Below are 21,974 nucleotides of genomic sequence, written 5' to 3' on the forward strand. Positions count from 1 at the left end.
TCTTTGCTAAGGCTGCAATTTCTCTACATATACCTTAGTTCTACAAAGCAATGACATCTCATGACAGCTCTCATTACCTAAAATTATGTTCAAGGGCTTATCCTGATTTTCTGATGATTATAAACTAATAGTCTTACATTGTGCACAGCTGGGGCAACACACAATTTTGATTGTCTCAGTGGACAAAAGATGTAGTAAAAATCTTCAGTAATTCTCCACAAAGCAGTTGACACACGGAACATTAAGCTGGATGCCAGAAAAACCCATCTTTTATGGGATTCACTGCTTTACACATGGAAGCATGTGCTAGGTCATTCTCCATTCTCTGAAGAATATCAGAGGAACTCCAGTGTCTCAGGTATCTCAATTAAGCTCTTCTTTTTTATGCAAGTGATGGTTCGGAAGACTCACCACAAGACTAAAGCAATTTTTTTAGCAGAAAAAAAGGGTGGAGTTTTAATTAATGAAGATGATTGTCATAGTTTCAACTAAGTGTTACCATCTAACTTGGACTTTAGAAATTAGAAGACTGAAAATTTCTAAGGAATTAAGAAATCTGTTTCTTTATTGGCACTTGTGTATTTAGCAAGACTGCTATGTATTTATTGTAAAAGGAAAAGGTATCTGTTCAAAGGAGAAGAAACGAGATAAAAAAGAATATATCATTTTCTCCTTAGAGCAAGCTACTGGTAGTAGCTTCTCATGGTAGTAATAGCCCTCAGAAAACAGCATGAGCAAGAATGAATGATTGTTCAGCGAATTCAACATTTATGAAGAAATAATCTTGTTTGTTTGTTTTTGTTTGACCAATCTACAGAGTAAATTCCTCTGATAAGACTAGGCTATTCCAAGGAAAATTTTCTCCCTCTTAGGCTTTCACTTTTGTAATTTTCCTGTAATTTCTCCTTTAAGTTTTCCCATCATTCTCTGTTCTCAGTGTTATTTTGTAATAAGCATACCATGATAGACCTTTCTGGACATTAAATTTTAAATGAATGTTGAAGCCATCCCACTTGGCTTCATGACTGTTGGATCCAGAGGTTTTGAGATTGGAGAAACATTGAGAAAAGCTGCATTTAATTGTAGCCACTTTTGTAGCTGTGGCAAGGTCCTCTGTCACCTTCTCCTAACAAGGCCTAACACACAGGAACTTGAGGGGCAGAAGTTCTCCTAGAGAGATGTCCCTAGATAAAAAGTGGCAACAATCAGCTTTTCTCTGGTAAATCACAGAAGACAAAAAGGTGTCTGAAGAATAGCCAGTGCTGATTGGAGCTAAATGTGAACAAGGAAAAAAGTAGATGCTCAGCTTGGGGATTTGTGCTGTGTTTTCCCCTAAAAAAATTTGAAAAATGCTCCTTGTCAGTCTGTCTCAAGACAAAAGAGAGTGGTAGAAACTGCATTTGACTTTCTCTTGAAGTCTGTACCTCTCTTCGTGTGTGGTAAGCAGCTGAGGCATCTCCTCAGAAGCTGTAGAGTTTCCTTTTATAGTTAGAAAGTTGGGCAGAGTAGGCTACATAAGAAAATTTTTTGTCCTCCAGTCCTAGCCATAAATATATCCTTGTGGTTGGGAAGTACAGAATTTCAACAGAAAGTAATATAATTATTTCTATCTTCACTTCCACCCACAACTCCCAAGGAGTAGTCAGAAGCTTTGACCTTGACTCTGAACCAGGAATTCCAGCTCAGCCAAAAGGTATTCTTTATATTTGGAGTCTCTAGTGAAATGCAGAATGATGGAAGAAAAAAATTTTCCTCACAGCTATTTCCTGTGCAATTTAAAGGCAAATTCTACCATTGATTAAACTTTATTTAAGGGAACAAGAGTGTGAGAATAGAAGGCTTAAAATACTACTTTTATTGACATATTATTTAGAACAAAAGAAAACTTTCATTGGGTAAAATTTCTTTTTACCTCTGCAAATGATATGGCATTCTTAAAAAGTCCTAAGAAATCAAGCAACATTTTTAACCTTTAAGCAACATTTTTAATCTTTAAGAGTATGCTGCATTCTGTAGTACATTTGATACGAGGATCTCAATTTGTTTTACCAGTGTTACTGGGCTTACTTTTCTCTAGTTTTGTATTTTAGATTGAACTCTAACAAATAAGAGGGAGAAGGTTAAAACAGATTAAATTTCTTTCTCATGAGCAAGAAGTAGCCAGGTAGAGCACACACATTACATGGCATCCAAGAGGCCGCATACATATCAACTTCAAAACATTCCTGTTGAATGATGCAGCTGCAGATTATTGATTACAACTGCGCAAGACTTTCCTAAAACAGGATGGTCACTTATAAGTAAAACCTTCAATAGTTTTCCATATAAAACAAGGTCGACGTTTATGATGGTGTTACATTATTTCAAGTGAAAACTCAGAATATCAGAAAACAACAAAGATTAGAGAGAAAGTCTAAACTGACAGCAGATAAAGGTCAAGATTGCAAAGGTAATGATCTCCTTCAAAACTTTGGAAGCCCATCCTAATATTTTAAATTAAAGATGACCTAGCTTAGGGTAGAGATTTGAAACTGATTGTGAAACCTTAGAATTATTGAGATTGAAACCAAAGAGTGTTACTGCCAATGATTAGCATTTCACATGACCTCTTACCTTGAGGATCACAAAATACACCTAACAGTAGGTCTGATAGCTGTGTAGTAACAGCTGTTCTTATGGAAAACAAGCAGAAGAGGTCTCTGAAACAGCAGCAAACATTTTGCTGGGAGAGAAACACCTGAGATATAGACACAGTAAAAGAACAATTGCTCTGCTGTTCTAAGGATATACTGTCTCATGGTTTTTTAGTGTGAAAACAAGAGTGGGAGGTGACAGTCTTTACATGCATTCCAGCAACAAAACATTTGTAGGACACTCAGATAATCTCTAACTCCGCTGCTAATAAATGCAACAGACTTTTGTGTATAAATAAACACCTGACAAGCTCATAGAATAATGTAAATTCCAGTATGAGAGATTCCAGTAATTTTAATACTGTGTTTAACACCAGCATACTAAGCTAAACAGCACCCTGAAGTCGGTGCTTATTAACAAGTGTTGAGGTGTTAAATAAAGAAAAAAAAGAGTTCTTTTGTGAATAGTGAATACTTTGCATACATAAAACTAAGGTTTCCAAAATGAATTTTAATAAAGTGTGCCAAGAAGTTATTGAAAATCTCTGCAATTTTATATGTTGAGGAAATTAGGATTTTCTTTAATTTAGAAGTGCAAGAGTCTGAATTTCTGTTTTTATTGCAAGCAAGGAAGCAAGGTGAAAACATTGAAAGAAATTACTCCATGAATAGAAATAAATGGCACTAGGGTGGGCATGATCCGAAAACCAAAAAATGGTTAAAAGACAAGAAACCTCAGTCATGAAGGAATATCAAGAATGTCAGAAAAGCACATATTGCTATTAAAAGCATGTTGTTAAATCCTAGCTTCAGAGGCCATAGGACCACCAATTCCTTCATGTTTTGAAAAAAATGTATTAATGAATGTATTTAGAATGAATATATTCATAGCTAAAAGTTTCATTAATTTTGTTAAGTGGCAAATAGCTGAAAATCAGAAATAGATTTCTATTACATAATAGTTGAGTATTTATTGATCCTCACTATTGCAGAGCTAATTTCATCTGTTGCCTCTTCTAGTGTTAGTCTTTATGATCTCATCATGCATGAGTTTTCCTCCATCATTATTTAAATGATAAAAGATGTGGATACCTGGATGTAGTAACTTTCTACTTGCTGCCTTCCAGCTCTTCTTTTTTTTTTTTTCAAACCAGATGTTGAAGCTTAGTGTGCTTTTAATATGATACAGTGTGTACTTTAAGTGTTTATTGTAGTCTGACATAACAGGTACGTGTAGCTCTGCCTCATGAGTGTGTTGCGTTTAGTATGTGCTCTTCAGTGACAAGTCAGTGGAAAGCAGTAATACAGCAGGTGGAAGAGCAACAGCTGGAAAGTGGTGAAAAACAATAAAAGTCTGAAAATGAAAGTTTGTCAGAAACTCAGAAGTTGAATACAGGCACAACTTTATTCTTTACTGAGGCTTCATGGTAACTGAAGGCTTCAGCATCTTCCAGCTATAAGATACCAGTCCTATTTGGCAGCCTGGATGATCATAGCTAAGCTCATTCACAGCAGTTGCAGACTCTGGTGGAGTACATGAAAGTGTTCAGCAGTTAAATGAAAGAAAGGGTGGACTTACTGAAGTAAAAGCCTCTGTCTCCACACACGAACTGAAGAGCATCAACCAGCTCAGCACCACAGAGTGTTTCTGGGCCAGCAGCAACAGAACTGGTTAAGGTAAGCAAACACAGGCCAAGGTAGAAGAAATGCGTGTAGGACACAGTGTGCATCTTTACCTGCCAAGGAAGCAAAAGCTGTGTCAGAATTTCCCCAAATTACTCCTGCACCCTTGTGAATGAGAATGAATATGTACTGTGATTTCTTGGACAATAAACATGGTATCAGGAAATGTCTCACCATAATTTTGCAACTGCCTACATGTTCTAATCCATGTATTTTGGAAACTGATCATTTATTCTGTTGAATATAATCACATCTACTTAGGGAATCCTGTAATAACTATGACATATATTTGCTTTTGGAAAGCAAAATATGGAAGAGTGGAATAGACAGGCAAAAGGAAGCCAGAAATAATAGGAATAAGGAAAACAACCTTGAATAGGTTTGTCTCGGACCAGAAAAGCTAAGAGGGAATATGACAGGTGCCTGCCAATGTACTGTGGGAAATAGGGGTGGCATATAATGGAGAAGAGCTATTTAAACTAAACCCAACATTGTCACAAGAATAAATGGCTCTAAACTTGCTGTAAGAAAATTTGGCCCAATAGAAAAATAGCTCATTATTAGTACTCCACAGTTCTCCAGCCACTTTAGAAAGGAATACCAGGACAAACCAAAAAGGTTCAACTTGCCAAAATTACAGGAGTTGATGTGGGATCTTCTGTAGCAGAGGACCACATTCAGTGAGTCTTACAGTCCCCTGTTACTAGCAGGTAAACATCATGGAAATATTTGACAGGTTAACAGGAGCGTGAGTTTTAATCCATTAAAGATTTGTATTTTTACTTATTGCAAGGAGCTATACTTCATTGACCTTCATTGTACCCTCTTAGGCAGCTGTGGCTATGAGATTTACACAGAGGTGATAATTATTTTCTCATTTACCATTGGTTACAAACTATATTTTTCCTTTACTTTGAAGAAAGGTCAGTCCTCCATGGGTGTAAAATTGCACCAATCCATTTATCTGCTTCTTTCTGTATCCTTTTATATTCACTTAATTTTTTGCCCAACATGCAAAGAAGATAGCTTTTTCTTTTAATACCAGGAAAAGATATATACGTATAGTAGCAGGACACCAAGTAATGTGCTTAATGCACATTCTGAACTTTAGATCACTTGCCAAAAATTATAGTTCTGAAAGGTGTAAATCTGCATTTAATTTCATTCTCTTTAGAGGTTAACATTAACATTGCAGTCAGGTAAGAAGTTACAAATCTGTCTTCCACATACAGTTAAACTTGGCTTAAAACTGCTTTGTGTTAGCAGTTTAGTGCAAAGTAATTGAAGTAAAACGATTAATCTTCCCTAAAGTTTCTTTCAGTGTTTCAGGGACTGTTTAATCTTTAATATTTCTTCACCGAACTTTTGAAAAAAGATGAAGTTATCTATTTTCTAATCAATTGGGATCTGATCCAATGGGGTATTGAGCCTTTTTAGTCAATAATTTTTAACAATCCTTGTTTTCTTGGCAAGAGATCTTAGTGCCTTGCTGGATGAGTCCCTTATTTCCACCGTGAAAATAATGAATGATTTAAATCCCATGATGTATCATAAAAAAAGAAAAATTATTTTCCCACTCACAAATGTCTTTAGCCAACTTTGCCATGCAAACCCCAACGAGCTCAAAAGCATGGGCAAAACTTCAGTGGCAGATGAAAAAAAAATCAGATTATAAATGAATGATGATAACCTGAGGTATTATTTCCTGTAATGATTCCTTATCTTAATAACAATTTCTTTCTTCTTGTGCCATGTTTTTGAATTTATAAGATAAATGTGATTCACCTGCAGTTTAAGATGGTTCCCAGTTCTGAGGAGGTAAAGCAGAAAGCTGTTTAGCACACTGCCTCAGAAAGCTGAAAGACATTACAAATACAAGAACATTATGTATTTAACAATTTGTTCTTGTATAACACGTGGTCCAGAAATAAACATAAATTTTAGACATTCAACAATTTTTTATTTTTCAAGACTTCTCAGCTGGCTTGCATTTTCAGATAAATATCAGCACTGAACTACAAAAAAACAGATTATCTACTGTTTTTACTTTAGTGGATGCCAAAAAAGGCTGCACAGAGAATTTCTAACTTTATCTCCAAAATTAACAACAGTCAAGAACTTTCAAACAAGTGAAAACTTTGCAGAAAAAAAAAAAAAGGCTCAAATGTGTCTAGGATTCAATCAGTTATTTGTTAAATTAAATACTTTTTCATCAAGGTAAATTCCAAAACATAGTTTAAAACTTTAACTTTACTTCATTATTTTAATGAAACACAGCATTCATTGATCCAATATGTTTGTGATAAAATCAAAGTACTCCTTTATATCTAAGGGGAATATTCTTAAGAAAATACAAAGTTGTAATCCAAAATTGCTTCAGGTTCTCTACAATCAAGCAGAGTACTTACATTATCCCCAATTTAACTAGAAAGTTGTGAGCTTAAAACGCATTGGCTTGTGGGTGGGGTTTATTGAAGCATCTAATTACATTAGGAAATTGAATGCAGGTTCAAGATGAGCCTGGTTAAGCACTTCTTTTAGTTGCATAGAATGACTGACCATATTTTTACAGCTGGAATTTCCTCTTTTTTCAGTAAAATAGCCAGCTTTTGCTACATTCCTCTTTTAGTAGCTCCAGAAAAGTAGCACCACAAAGGAATGCCATATTTGAACACTCTACATCTCATTTACTTCGTAATTCTTCTATGTAAGTCCCCTTCATTTAATAAACTATCACTAAGTTGTGCATAAGAATCCTTCACATGCTTGGTCATTTTAGTAACATGTAGAAACATCTGCAAGAATTATAAATGTCTTGAAGGAGGCAATATTTTTTTAGAAAGTATATGCTACAGCAAGAAATCAAGAGTTATATATTGAAAATTACATTTTATTCCAGAGGGGTTTGGCCTGATTATTAAGCCATAGTAGAAATTTGCAATTATTATGAAATATCAGTATTCACTAGTAATCGTTATATAAATAAAGCATATATACTCTAGAGTACATCAAGGTTTAAATACTGCTAACTTTGAGCAGAGAATCTGGGCTACATGCTAACCTAAATCAATATGTTCCATTGATTCCAAGGAAGCTTGGCAGGATCTGCAGCTGAGGAACTAGCACATTACTTTTATGTCTTTTAGTGCCTTGCTCAATACTTAAAAAAACCAAACCCTTCATCTCTCAAGTATATTGGAAAGGATGCCCATTTATACATTAAGGGAATGATTCCATCCCTTGCAATTATAGACTTGTAATTAGGTCATTAAGGAATGAGATAAGTGTGTTTTAAGTGTAAGACCAACTAAAAAATAATTAGGTCCTAAACAATTAAACTAACATTATTCTTTCAGCTACATAAAAGTCTTTGCAAAATATTAAGGGGGAAAAGAGTTCTTGAAGGATATAAATATGCTGATAATGGAAAGTTGGACTGGAGCCAATTGACAGAAACAGAGGTCAAAGCACCTACTGAAGTCAAATTTACTTTAAGACAATTTATATTATTGTGCAGAAATTTTAGGGTCATAACATCAAACTTCACATTCAAACTTTCCTGAAAAACCCTCTCTAGAAGGGAAAACCTGGAGATGAACATGTAAGGGAATTTCCATTTTCTTTATGTACAATTGCTTAAGCTGTACAAATATGCAAGGTCAGCAAGAGTCGCAGCTGGTTTCTAATGTAGAAAACAAACTGAACTTCTCATTTACTTTTAATTTATGAAAGCAAGAACCAAGTAAATGCCACGATGTTGCCAGAAAATTGCTGCAGTGACAACATCCCTTAAAAGTTTCCTTGTGAAAGCATGAACATTTTCTCTATAATTGTGTATAATAAATCTGCAGAAACTTAACATGTGAATAATACCTTTTTTTTCTATAAAACCCTACACCTGCAAAAAACAGCTAAAAGTTCTTGTATTCAGAAGCATTCATTAACAATATAGACAATGATGTAAGTGGACCTTTTAATAATGACATAACTGAAATATAACAAAGTTCTCTGAATAGAAGTGAAATTTAAGACATGTATTTGCAATAGTTTTCCCTCATAGTTATGTATGTAATTGCAACTATTACATACAGCCATTTTCCAGATCACATAAAATTGCATGTTCAGCAATTTATAAATAATTACCAGTTCTAAAACAATGTAATTGAAAAGTGCACAATACTCCTCAAGCCAGCAGCAGACAATACACAGCAAAATAAAGCTAAGAAATTATTTGAAATAGTAATAAAGATTTACCTTCAAGAAATCACACAAGCAGCACTTAACTAATTGTGTTGAAAGACTGTTGATTTTTTCCATTGCTTCTTGAAAGTGCAAAGTCTGGAAATGAATTTGTTAGCAGTAATGATGAGAAAAAAGAAATCCAGAGAGATGTGAGATGTTGAGAGCAATGTCACATTTCAATATTGAGGACTTTATTCCATTGCGCAGGCTCTATCTGCTCTGATTTTAGCAGTGACAGTGAGATTTAGCAAACAGAAGAGGGATTTAGAGAAAATCCTCACATTTATCTACATTACACAGACACTGTAGACAGGAAACAGCTGGGGGAGCATTTGCCTCTCTCTCTCTCCCTCTTCTGGCAAAGTTACCGAGTAAGGACTTTTTTGGGCATGGTGACAAATAACATCATACCTTTGCATTTTAAAACTGGAGCACAGAAGCATATTTTTTTTTTCCCTTTAAAGTAATGTGAATTAGTGACTGAGGGGTTAGCAGACAAAAAGAGCTTGTGCTGCCATGAAAAATAAGAAAATGGTTCTGGTTAACTTCCAGGTAGCTGTGTGTGCATTTGTATTTATGTGTGCGTGTCTGCATTTCAAATATATAAAAACTTAAATATGCATGGGCAATGATTGTATATATATATATATGCATACCTTTGTGTATATATATATATATATATATATACATTTTATTTATGCATAGCAGCATAGATATTTTATTTATATAGTATGGAAAGGCAGGCAGGCAGTTATCTACTTTTTCCTTAATGTGTCTTTACGTTATTAAACTTGGCAAGCCTATATGCTGAGTACCAATTAAAACCTCCAACTCTCTCTGAGATTAACCCTAGTTGAGAACTACTTGTAAATAGGACAAAATAGCTTTGTGATCTTTCAACAACCACACAGAAAAAATCATGTAATTTCCTAGAACTTACAGTACTATGAATATAGTAACACAAGTAGCCCAGTTTGGGGGGCTTCCATGCCATTTATCTTAAATCTGCTGTTGTAATTATAAAGTGATTGCCCTCCCCTCTTTTAGTAGTAATCTTCAAATTTCTTTTGATAACAATTTAAATGACACTGGGAAAGAGAGAATTCAACTTTATTAGTTCTGCAATACCTAACTTCTGCCTTTTTATTTTTCCTCAATTATGAGTATATTATAAATAACACCAGCTGGCCAGCAACATGCTCTCATGGGTTATGATGTCATTCAAATCCCTCAACTGTGTTAGTGGCTTGCAATGTGCTCCAGGCCAGCTGTTTTTCTATTTATAATGTATGGTTGCATTTCAATACTTAGCTATTGAGGATAAAGTTGTGATGTTGTTTTATAGATGCAGTTTATACTTGTTGCCCTTTGGGTTTGGAAGATGGCATTTAAACATAGGGGATTAAACAAGGCTGCAGCTCCAGAGGCCAAACACATCACAAGCAGTGTATGATTTCCATAAAAGCTGTTTCAGAACGTTTCATTTTGTCCCTGTCCACTTCCACTAAGTGAGAGTTGCATGCTGAGGTGCTAGCTGTACTATATTATTGAAAATAACAATTGAGATCATGTTGGCCCAGATCTGTTCTCAGTTTTCAGATCCATCTTGAACTGTAGGGTGCTTGCCACAGGCAGAAAGGACACATTTAGTTATTTGTATCATCTATGAATACCTCTGTGCAGTGGCATTTTAAACAGTGTTTGGTTAGCTAAGCTGATTAATCTTTGGAAGGGATTCCTTCTAATGTACCATAATGGTAGAAGCACAGGGCACCTTAAGGTAAGTTTGCTTAGTTCAGATAATATTAGTATTTCAAGTATTCTGATACACATTCGTACCACAGGTGCTGTATTTTAGCGTTCTGGTCTGTTTTATTCTCCCCTCTGCATTTCTGAGGCCTCTGAATGGTGGCACCATTCTGCACACACCTTGATAAAGCCTGCTGCAACATGTAGGACATGTATCACTTATTCCACAAGGCTTAGAGAAGAATGTGGGAAGACAAATTAGAAAGCTCTGATAATAATTTTTTTTCCTTTTCCCTTTACAGTACTACAGATGGGCGCACACACTTTTGCCTTTTTCTTCTGAAATAAGAGAAGGAATATACTCCTTCATAACCTTCCTGCTGCCCAGGCTCCAAATGCTCTTCTCATTCCTCATTGCTTGCTTTCTCCTAGGTTTCACCAGGCCTCTCTTGGTCATGAGAGCAGCATGCAGTAGAAGATTCAGCTTTGGGCTGCCAGGGTAATCAGAGAATCATAGTGTCTCTAAACACCTGCTAATTCTGGTTCTTTCTGCAGAGCCATTCTTAATGACTTTCCTCAATGCACCTGGCCAGCCTAAGGTTCTGTTGCACTTTAGTTCTTTCTTTTGGATCTTGTTTTAAAGTGCGATTGTGAAAAGGCAGGAAAACAGAAGAGAGTAAAAAAAAGGGTTCCATTAGGCATTTTTAGTCTCAGTGCAGTGCTTTTCTTCACTAAGAAGTTATTAATTTTTTTTTAACAGAAAATTAAAAATCCCTTAGGTCATACTGATCTGGGGATGTCTAGTTTCCTAAAATATAGCTTCTATACTAGTGTTAATATTCTAGCCAGTATAGCATTAAGTTAACTATTGGAAATTGGTTCATTTTTCCCTTGTTAAATGTAATAACTTTTTAAACCACTTAGAATAAAGTACTGTATGACCACATAATTATGCAGTTGTTTACATTCCCTTAAATAAAATGCACCTGTAAACTACAGAGTTTTTGGTAGTTTTCAAAGTATTTACAAGAGATATACAGATCAGAAAAGTTTGCTAAATGCAATGTGTGCAGCTATTCTACCTGAAAAGGCAATAGCATATATATTCTTGTTTGGCTTCTTAAGTGTAAACTTCAGTATTATAGTAGCCACACAGGCACATGAAATGTGTGAGAGATGGAATCAGATATTTAGGAATTTATGTGTCCTGATCCTCATCTTTTGTACTTTAATGATTTTACTAACATGCTCTAATGTTATGGACCTCATGTGTCAGTTTTTCCAGAGGTAAGTCTGTTTTATAGAAGATAGAAAATACACAAATATGCAATTATCCTAATTAATACATTGTGTCTACTTAAATCCTTTCTTAAAAGGTAGGAGCATTGCCACAATGCCTGAAAGTGGCTGAACCAGCATGCCTTTGTGTTGCATTCTTCTCTGTTAGATCGCTCTTACCAAATGCAATTATTTGTCGCTGTTGTTTAGTGTTTTTTACACTGGAATTACAAGTTTTCTGATAGCAAACCAAGACAGAACCACTCTAATAAACACTGCAATAGATATCACCACTCTAACAGATATCACTGTTAGAGAGGGTGATAGGGCAGAGAGCATGGTTTAGGAGAGGATGGAAGAAGGCAGTAAATACAGTGGCTGGCAAATAGCTGTTCTTCATTATATAAAATAGCAGAGACAAGTTTGTGTTTGGAGGAAGAGATGAAGGGGAGTATTTTATTAAAGTGGAATTTTGTGTAGAAGTTGGTGATTAGTCAAGTATCTGGTGGAAAATTCCTTCATCAAATTACAAGTTGGGAAGTCAAGAAAAAAAATCATTTTGCTAATTGATTTGAGCTAAAGAAAATTAAAAAAAAAAAAAAGAAAAAAGCCTCAAACACCTTTTGCAATGGTGACCTAAGCAGCATCATCACTAGACGAAATACAAGTAACAAATTTGATGGGAAGGATGAGGGCATGTAGTCTGAGCTGTCATTATTTTGTCAGTATTGTAGAGACACCAAGGAGAAAGCAGTGCCACGAAAAAGAGTTTCTCATTTGGGCAAAACAGGGAGAGTACAAGTTTCATGATTACGTTTTAGAGAGAATCACATAACTTGAAATCCTTTGTATTTGCTGATCAAGAAAAACACATTTCAAGAGCAGGTTGGAGGTGTGAGAATGTCTAGAATTATGGCTCATAGGTAGCAGTGGTAGAAAAAATTGATGTTAGTAACTGCTCAGAATTAATCCATGGACTTGTAAACTGATGGTGCATGGTGAAAATGCTGTGATGAATAATACAAAATTACATCAAAATTTTAATGTATAGCATTCATTAAAGTAGCTACTGTTTTGAATATCTTTATATTAACATGAGGGTTTCCTTGGTTTTTGAAACAAATGTGCTGACAGTAATACAAAAGCAAATATTGATCTTATTTTCCTACTCAAATGAAATATATATCAACTATTGGATATAATTGTTCACAATCTGAACAATTATATTTTTAAAAATTATAATATATTATGGAAGTTAAAAATTAAATAAGTGGCATGAGATGAGCTATAGTTATGACTGTAAAAACCCCAAAATATGAAAATTAATATTAAATAAACAAAACAAAACAGCTCAAACAAAACGTGTTTCAACATTTTGGAAAACATTTTTTAGGTGTTTTTTTTTTAATTTCTGCTTTGTGGGAAATTTTGAAATAGTTTGTTCTGATTCAGACTAATCAAAACACCAGCATTTTCCATTGAACTGGATATTCCCAGTTTTAGCTGTTTGTAGTTTTGCTCTCACTTTCCCAATATTTAATCCTGAATAGGTCATCTTTGCTCAAAAAAGTTGCTTACTTTATTATTCCTAAAAGCAGCAAAAAGTCAGAATTAGGAAAGAAATAAATTTAGGAGATATGACTGCATAAGCTCTATCCTTGCATGCATTGAAAGAGGGTAAAATAAGTGGGAATTGGGATGGGCTATCATTAACATATATGTGTATGGACCATGATTTCTATGAGTCATTTAAGTCCTCTGTCACAGAAAGAAAAACGCATAACCTTAGATATTCCCTTGATTTCCTAGACTGTTTCTTCCACATTTAGGTGAAATGTAGAGACATATTATTTTTTTCCTGAGTCATCATTAGCATCAAGGCTAAATCTGTGCTCAGAATTTTTTATAAAAGAGGGTCTAGCACATATGTTTTTCTACAAGTTAGACATATGAATGTCTATGCCTATGTGTGATTTTTTTATTTGCTGACATAGAAAAAAACTGTAAAGAGAACTGACTACTGTAAATTTTATTACAAGCAGGTTTTGTATGTCCACACAAAGCAAACAGTGTAAGAAAATGGCAAAATTACCTATTTATTTTATCTTGGCCTGAAGAGTTCTTGGATGAGTTAGACACTTCAGAAACAACTCCTTTTTTTAACTTATAAGCCAACTCTCTTTGGAGATGAAATACCCATCTGCTTTGATAATTTAAATTTTATTTAATTTACAATTAATCTGGCTCTTATTGTATGTGTTAGGATTATTTCTTCTGAGTTCATTTCTCTTCACTTTCATGATTTACTACTCAGAAGGGGCTTATCCCATTAAATTTATACAGTGTTTTGAGGACTGAAGCCAATATATACTGCATGTTCAAATACTGAGCTCCGTCACTGACATTTTTCTGTACATTTTCTCCAAATAGAAGTTACAGATAAATCACTCACCTTTAGTTTGGCTTATTGATACAGTGATACTCTGTTTTATTTTGAACAAAACATTAAAACCTAATGAAAAAAAAATTAACCCAAACCCCTAAACAGCCTCATCTAATTTTGATTCTTTGATTTTGGTCAACTATGCTTTCATCAAGAAACTACTGAATAATTTAAGTACTAAAAAGAACCCATGCAATGACAAAGTTGCTCCAAATAAAAGCTATATTGACTCTGATCCATGAGTGCTTCTCTGTAACAGACTTCATTGTCATTTTGAACAGAATTGTCTAATCAAATGACCAATTCTGATTTCCTTTCCTTATTTTATCTTAAAATATGAAGTACGTTGAACTATAGCAGAATGTTTTTAACCTATGTATGGATTTTGTGGTTCTGAGCAATATCTGCTTAGTAAGGATGATGCATTTTACACCCTTTATTTTTATCTGCTTTGCTTTGATTATATTATTTTGTCATTTGAAGTGGTTTTAGGTTTTCTGAAAGGCAGTGGCAGCTTAGGCCATTGAGACCAAGTTTGCAAACCTGTGGTTCTGGGTTTGCATCTTATATGTAAATGAATTAAAACAAACAAAAATACACCTTTGCTGCACCATGATGATCTAATAGATCTTAAGTATGGTTACACTGAACTTGGCTCTTATTACAATTTCTACTTTAGAATTACTTGAGTCACTTGAGTAATTTCTCCAACCAGTTCCATGTTTTACTGTCTGTGAGATAGGATTAATAGTTACTTTAGGTACTTTGAGACTCAAGAGGGAAAGCAGAGCAAGTCATACTATGTATTTTTTGGAAAATGGTATCATGGCTGAAAGAACACCTCTGTATGTTTATAGGAAGTGACAAGCTACTGTGTTAGCCTTGCACATTTTATGTCTCTGTCATCTTCCATATGTGTTAAGCACAGCTGGAAGAATTCCCAACAGATGCTTCCTATTACTTATTTTCTTATTTTTTCTATTACACCATTCACAAGTGTTCTTTTCAAAGACCTACTTCACAAAACTTTTTCTGGAATCGTTGTATGATACAAGTACAATCAGGTATAATAAATGTTTATGCTTCATTACTATGCTGTTTAAAAAAACAAGGCTTTTATTTAAACTTGAGTAAGAGAGGCGTAACAGCTCTAAAAACAGTGAAATGTAACTGGAAAGGGGACTGCATCCCATGAAGTGACAGACACCAATGCCTAGCTTATGTATTACATAGGATGTAAAGAAAAATTTATTAACTAATCCCCAGTCTAAATATGGACACATAACTGGTTTATAGAAGAAGGTCCTGATTCTACAAGCAGACTCATGAGCCTGATATTTTTTCCAGTCTCTGAACCTGCCTATGAGTTGAACCATGCCCCTGTACAGAAAAAAAAACCCTTTCTGGCAAGGTTACTGGCTGGGATGCTTTTCAGTGGTAATGAGCGCCTGCAGTGCTAATAGGTGGTAACTGCCCTTTAAGATTAGCAAGATAATTTTGAATCCTCTGCACGCTTTCTTGTGATAGTTCAGCCTCTTTTCCTTCAGTGTTATGTAGAATTTTAGATGAAAAAAAATCAAAAATATTATATGTTTTGTTATATGAAAAAAGAAAGAAGAAAGTAAGAAAACATGTTTTAACTTTGTTAAAGAAGGGCAAGTCCTGTGAGGAGTATGATGGGCTAGAAGTTTAAATTATGAAGAACAATAAATCATAAGCTATTTTCTTTCATTGTTTGGAATTTTAGTTTTTCTCACAAAAGATTAAGGGAAAGAGAGCACATTTACTTTGTATTCTGTGTTATCTGTTTAAGCAGGGGTTTCCTGTTTCTATGTCTACTTTACAGCTCTCATATTTCAGTTTCCTAAATCTTTTTTTTTTTTTTTTTTTTTTCTTTTTTTTTTTTTCTTTTTTTTTTCTTTTTTTTTTTCCGGGGGGGGGGGGGGTTGGTTGTTTTTGGTTTGTTTGTTTGTTTGTTTGTTTGGGGTTTTTTTTGTTACATATAAAGGATTATTAATTATTATTGCTTCTTTAAAAAAACTTACATTTTGAGAAATTTTTTTAATGGGCAAGAGCATCAGCCTTATAGTAAAGAACTGAATATTCATGCAGTTTTGAGATCATCACATATCATCAATGTTTCAAAACACTCTGAGATTTGAAAAGTCTAGCAGGCTGTGTAGCAGATTTTATCAGTGAAGCAAAAATCTTTGCTTAGTATTTGATTTTAAAGGTTTCTCATTCTTCATAAATGTCTATTTCTATCCTTTTTCTTTTTGAAATAAAAGAAAGTATACATGCAAGCACAGTATTTAACTGTATTTTGCAATGCTTGTATTTATTTGGAATTTTTTTATACTTTTCTCTCTTTTGATGAATGATTCATGTTTTAACAGACCTTTTTTATGTTGCTATAGTCATTGTAGTGGATCTGTATGGAACAAGGTCATTCAGAATCACAAATCTGAGCTGGATCAGCTGTGGACACAAGATCACATTTCAGCTAATAAGGCAGAGCAGAATTCAGCATTGATGTGGTTTTGTGCTGGTTGCAGGAAGAGAAATAGTATTTCATTCTTCATAACAATTTTGGGGTGAAGGCAAATGTTATGTGAGCTGGCATAAAGACTGCAGGTACAGAATTAACCTGTCAAAACTCCACCAATTTTTAACCAGCACACTGAGCTTTGTTTGAAGCTTTGTGTCATGTATTCTTGAAATAATTTTATCCAGAATTAAGAGTCCTAAAATTCAGTACTAATAATTTAACTGTGGACTCTAGGAAGATTGAAACATATTGGCTTGGAATCAGTTGGGTTTTTAAAATTCTAGAAATATATTTGATACTCTTTACAGAAGATTACATTATTCTGATAGGCGCATTATGTTTGTTTCTTTTATTCTAATATTTACTGATAATTTATATTATTTTATTCTACTCTTATTCCAGAAACATTGTTTACAGGGAAACAAAGAGTATGCTAGGTGCTTTTCTGCCTACTTTTTGTTGTGATAGCTATATATGATCCTAGTCGTATTGCAATACGTGTAACCTTAATGTTCATTACTGGAAAAACATTTGTCTATTTTGCCGGTATTTCTTCCATCATGAGAATCCATAACATTGCCACTGCATAAAAATAACATCCCTTTCACTCCAAATTAAGTAATGGGATTTTATGGTTGAAAAATCAACCGCAGGTTATGATAAGAGTAAGATACTGTTGCACCCGAGCACTTTCATCAGTCCCCACTATGTATTCAGCTTCTTTCCTGAAGGAAAATTGAATGTTTTTGGGGAAATACTCTGTGGCTAGGTAATAGGATAAAAAGTACAGACTCAAAGCTACCTGAGTGAGCACATGTTTGGCATCTCCAAGACCACTTTCCAGGCTTGCAAAACATCCTTCTGAATAACATGCATGTGATCTCTTTGGCTTTGAGCATGGAACTCACTCTTTTTCTTCACAGTTTACTCCTGCTGCCAAAAAAAATGGTATCTCATTACTATTTAGTAAAATTACTATTACTTCTCTGGGGGTGCACATGGCATGTAATGCCCAAAGACTGGAAAGCCATCCTGTATTGTTTTGTTCAGTGCCATACTTACCAAGAATATTAGGTTTGGGGTTTGTGCCTAAACTTCACTGGGCAGACAACCCAGGCACCACCTTTTTTTGGAAATCACACCAGAGAAGGTGTCACAGTGGGCTCAGGTATTGACTCAAGGCTCAAAATGCACATCTCATCTGGGGAACTCAGAAGTCCTTCTCAGTTTTGCTGTCCTTATGTAGTCACAGGAAACTCACTGACTAAAGATTGCTTGAGAAACAGCCTCCTATAATTTTAATGAGTCTGAGTTTTCCTGGAGGCAACCATTTCGTGACCTTGCACATCAAAAAATTCAATGTGATCCAGATGCATTGTGTACTTCTATTTGCTAACTACTACTGGGTTTTGTTGGCTCTTAGGTGAGCTGAGAAGTCTAGAGCAATCTTCATTCCAAACACATGGAATGCTTTCATAGGTCAGCAAGCACATGGCCTTTGGCTATCTCACTACTATATGTGACAAATTAATCAAAGTGCTCTCATCATACAGCTGGGAAGCTCTGTTAAGGAGGTTTGTCTCTTAAAAACAAATGGCTTAACCAACAATTTTATTCTCCATAAAGGTGTGAAGGCATATGCTGATGCCAAAAGCAGGTGCTAATGACAGGTACTAGGTCCTCCATACTATCCTTGTAGTTGCAGATGGCTGTTTTTTATTTTCCTTCCTGTCTTTCACTGGTACATCAAGCTGTGCATAGTGAAAAAAGAGCTGTCATGTTCCATTTGGGTTTTATACAGGAAGATATTTTTAACATTCTGATGTAATCAAATCTAATGACGTCTGTATTTTATTTTTTATCATGTATGCCTCTTTTTAAAAGGCATTATTCGAATAACAGGTGAGATAGAATGGTTTGACAAAAAGAAACATAGTATTTTCTCTTCATTCAAAGTGGTTGCTGGCTTCCTTACTACCTACAGATTTGTAAACATGTTTATATGTGAGCTTAAATACCGTTCATTGTTATGAGTTGTGAAATCTGTCCTCAAAACAACTGCTGGAACTGGTAAGTAATCCTAATATTAATGAAAATGTTCTCAGAATCTTGTCTTAACAATACAGTATTTTAAATATGCATATGTGTACACATCTGGCTTGAGTTGATTGTGTATTATAAGAACCAGCTGAAGTTCATGATGTAACCATGTTAACACTTTTTAATAGCTTTTTGAGAACACAACACAATTGTGTTAATGATAATCAGTTAAAGACTCTATTTGTTCCAGATGTTACTTTTCTAGGCAAAAAAAAAAAAAAAAAAAAAAAAAAAAATTCTTCTATATCCCTGCTTAGTATCAGGTAGTCAGAAAAGTCCTAATGTGAACCTAATCTCTTTCTTTAGATAACATACTACTGAACCATAGCTTGAAAAGCTTTTTTTTTTTTTTTTTTTTTTTTTTTTTTTTTTTTTTTTTTTTTCTGGCATGGATCTTCAGTTCCCAGTGGCCTGAAGTCCCACACCACAAATCACTGTAATTGGCATGGCTGGCAACTTCTTCTCTCATTGTCAAACAGATCTTTTACAGTAAATTTGTAGGAACTCTGAAATTAAGCTAATACTGGAAGTATCAAAAGAGAATAAAGAAAGCAAACCACACACAGATTCAAGCATACCATTATATGACTGACTTTTGATGAACTGTACTATTAAGTGACCTAAATTAACAAAAAAAGAAACATTTATTTATTAGTTGCTTACATTTCAAAGGGTCATCCAAGATAACTTGACATTTAATGCCTCATCAATAAGAAGGGTACATTTTAGTAGACTTATAATAAATAGACATTTTCAGGCTTGTTACTAATGTTAAATAAACATTTATCTTAAAGAATATATCTTCAGGAAAGAAAAGAATCTGGAACTTTGGAGGTGGGAAAACATTATGCATGTAACTCTGTGCTGCAGTAGTAGCTGGAAAATATCCTTAGTCATTACAGTAGACTGCAAGAAATACCTTCTTCTATGATGTTTCATTCCTGTATAAAAATAGGAATAGGTATGATGGCCCAGAAACTCTCTTGCACAAAGAAAGGAAGGAAGTTTATTATGGGTTCTAGATTCCTACAGTTATGTACTTCTCTGTATTGCTCCAGAGGATCTCCACAATTTAGATATCTCAGGCATAGGACACATACAAGATCACATGAATGTGTGACTGCATAAGGTGACCACATGAGACGACCACATGACTTTCAGCAGTGCCATTCATGCTCACAGAATGTCCTAGGCATGCAGTCACCTCTTGTAAGGATACTTCCTCCTTTCTTTGCTCTATGCCATAAACACTCTGTCACCCATCACGCTGCTTTTTATAAATGAACCTTCTCATTGCTACCCTTCAACATTGCCATTGGCCCTTCTGTGGCTGTGTGTTACTGGTCATGGCATTGAAGAGGAGACAGGAAGGAAGCAGGAGGCTCCAAGGAAGGAGCTGAACCTGCTGCCCAGAAGGAAAGCAGTGTTCTTCCCTGGCACTAGTCATTCTGGGCCATCTTCGTCAGTATCCCTGGTCCTACCCAATGAGGTGACTACAAAGAATTTAGCTACATGGAATTTTGCTAAATTTAGCTAATTTAGGTGCCACATTTGCTGGGATTTCCTATAATTTAGTCAAAGAACAAAGGCATTCCCTGTGAAGCAGGTGGACTGGCAGTGTGGAGAGTGCTATAAGGATCACTCAGGACTATAGAGCTCTTCAAAATGCCTGTGGGGAGAGTATAGATTGTCACTATTTATATGAATACAGGGAAGACCTTGACCTTGGTGGATACTGCTCTTGCAAGGTAAGGGAAATATACCATCTGTATCAACATATATTGGGCATTAGGCCAAAGTAATAGTCTCTTTGTAAACAGCAAAACTTTTTTTTTTTTTTTTTGGTCAAGTGTTAAAGTCACTTCTATTTTGCAATTCCTCTTTTGCTTTACAATTTAAGATTATTTTATTAGCCTTATATGGAGAAAAGAGTTGGAAAATATAGTAAAATCTGAAAGACAAGCCTTTTTTTTTTCTCATTTGTTAAATATAAACGCTCTTCCCCAAAAGGCATAAAATTATTTTTGGCAATACAGACAGAATCTATATAAAAAGGCTACATGTATTTATCACAGATTAAGCACGGACTTTTTTTAGAAGCACTATAACATGTTCTATAAGGATGTTTATGCCCTTGATGGGGAGCCTTATTTTGATGTTTTTATACTGTTAGCAAATTTTGCAGTTCAGGGAAAACCAGAAAATTGAAATACCAGTCATGCAACAACAAGATTGTTTTTTCCAAAGTATTTAAGAAAAAAAATCGTCCTCTAACAGTTGTATGTGTTTGTGAAAGAACAATGGGCAAAGAGTGAGTGCTACAACCTTCTGTGTTAGGCTGTTGAATTCTCCACTGAGTGTTCATTAAAAAATATCTGTTATCACATTTTCTGTATATGACTGTGAACAGAATGCCCTGCATCGGGAGCAGTGGTCATGTAGACATAAGAGATGTTCCACTGCCTTTAACTGCATCCTTGTAACTGTAGACCTGGATTTCTGATTCACTGAATTTCGCCTCCCAGGAAATTATGTACTCTACTTCCTCTTGCTTGTCCCAGGTATCATGATCACACCTTTTCTCCAAAGGGAAAAAATGCCTGCAGTGAGTTTGGTCCATTCAGCAGGGTTTTGGAAAGGACCTATCTTACATAGAGCTGCAGGGGTTAAGGAGTCTGATATGATATGGGGGCAGGATGGGCTGTGCTGTGTTAGGCGTGATGTTTTGAAATACTGGGATAGGCTGGCAGGAATACAGATCATCTAAGCTGTGTAAGGAATTCAGAGCATGCTGGAGGAAAATTCTCTTAAGGTTTATTTCTTGACATTAAAACTGCAGTGCTCTCAGTTTCACATAAAGGAGATGTGAAGTGCTAGACAATGTGGGCAGTCAGAGAGTCTGGTCTTGAGTGTGTTGCTGAAACTGTAACAAGGCAAACTGTAACTGCAACACAGCAGTTGACTTGACTCGTTCTGGCCATAGCCCTGGCATGGGTGTTTTAACATGTGCCAAGCTGATTATAGTCTGCAGGAGACTATGTGCCAACTGAGAATTGCTGGAAGGCAGGCCAACATCAAAACAGTTAGAGGGTAAACTTCTTGTTGACTTTGAGTGACTTCTGGGAAGAGGGGCAGCCTCTGGCAGCCTCTGAAATTGCTAAGAATGGAAGGAAGTAGTGTCCTCTCAGAAATGCATTTTAGGGTGGTTATGAGAAAAAATAACCCTTGAGCTTCTTTGAGACAAGAGTTGTGGGAAAGATAAAGTGAGTACATGGACTCATTGTGGGGGAAGGAATGA

At 35.2% G+C, this 21,974-nt stretch overlaps 1 protein-coding gene across 1 annotated transcript in view; it reads right to left on the reverse strand.

Moving 5' to 3' along the window:
• Nucleotides 1-8,690, reverse strand: part of IGF1 (insulin like growth factor 1) — a gene marked incomplete at its 3' end in the record, with an annotated part of 45,321 nt that extends 36,631 nt beyond the window's left edge. Inside the window, exons 1-2 of the mRNA XM_083860701.1 lie at nt 8,571-8,690; nt 4,213-4,369 (exon numbers count right to left, since the gene is read on the reverse strand). Of these exons, the coding sequence (XP_083716827.1) occupies nt 4,213-4,369; nt 8,571-8,633 (220 nt within the window). The 5' untranslated portion in view covers nt 8,634-8,690. The remainder of the gene's footprint in view (nt 1-4,212; nt 4,370-8,570) is intronic.
• Between the last annotated feature and the right edge of the window lie 13,284 nt (nt 8,691-21,974).

This window comes from Zosterops lateralis, assembly GCF_965231275.1.
Source record: "Zosterops lateralis genome assembly, chromosome: 4".
Classification (NCBI taxonomy): domain Eukaryota; kingdom Metazoa; phylum Chordata; class Aves; order Passeriformes; family Zosteropidae; genus Zosterops; species Zosterops lateralis.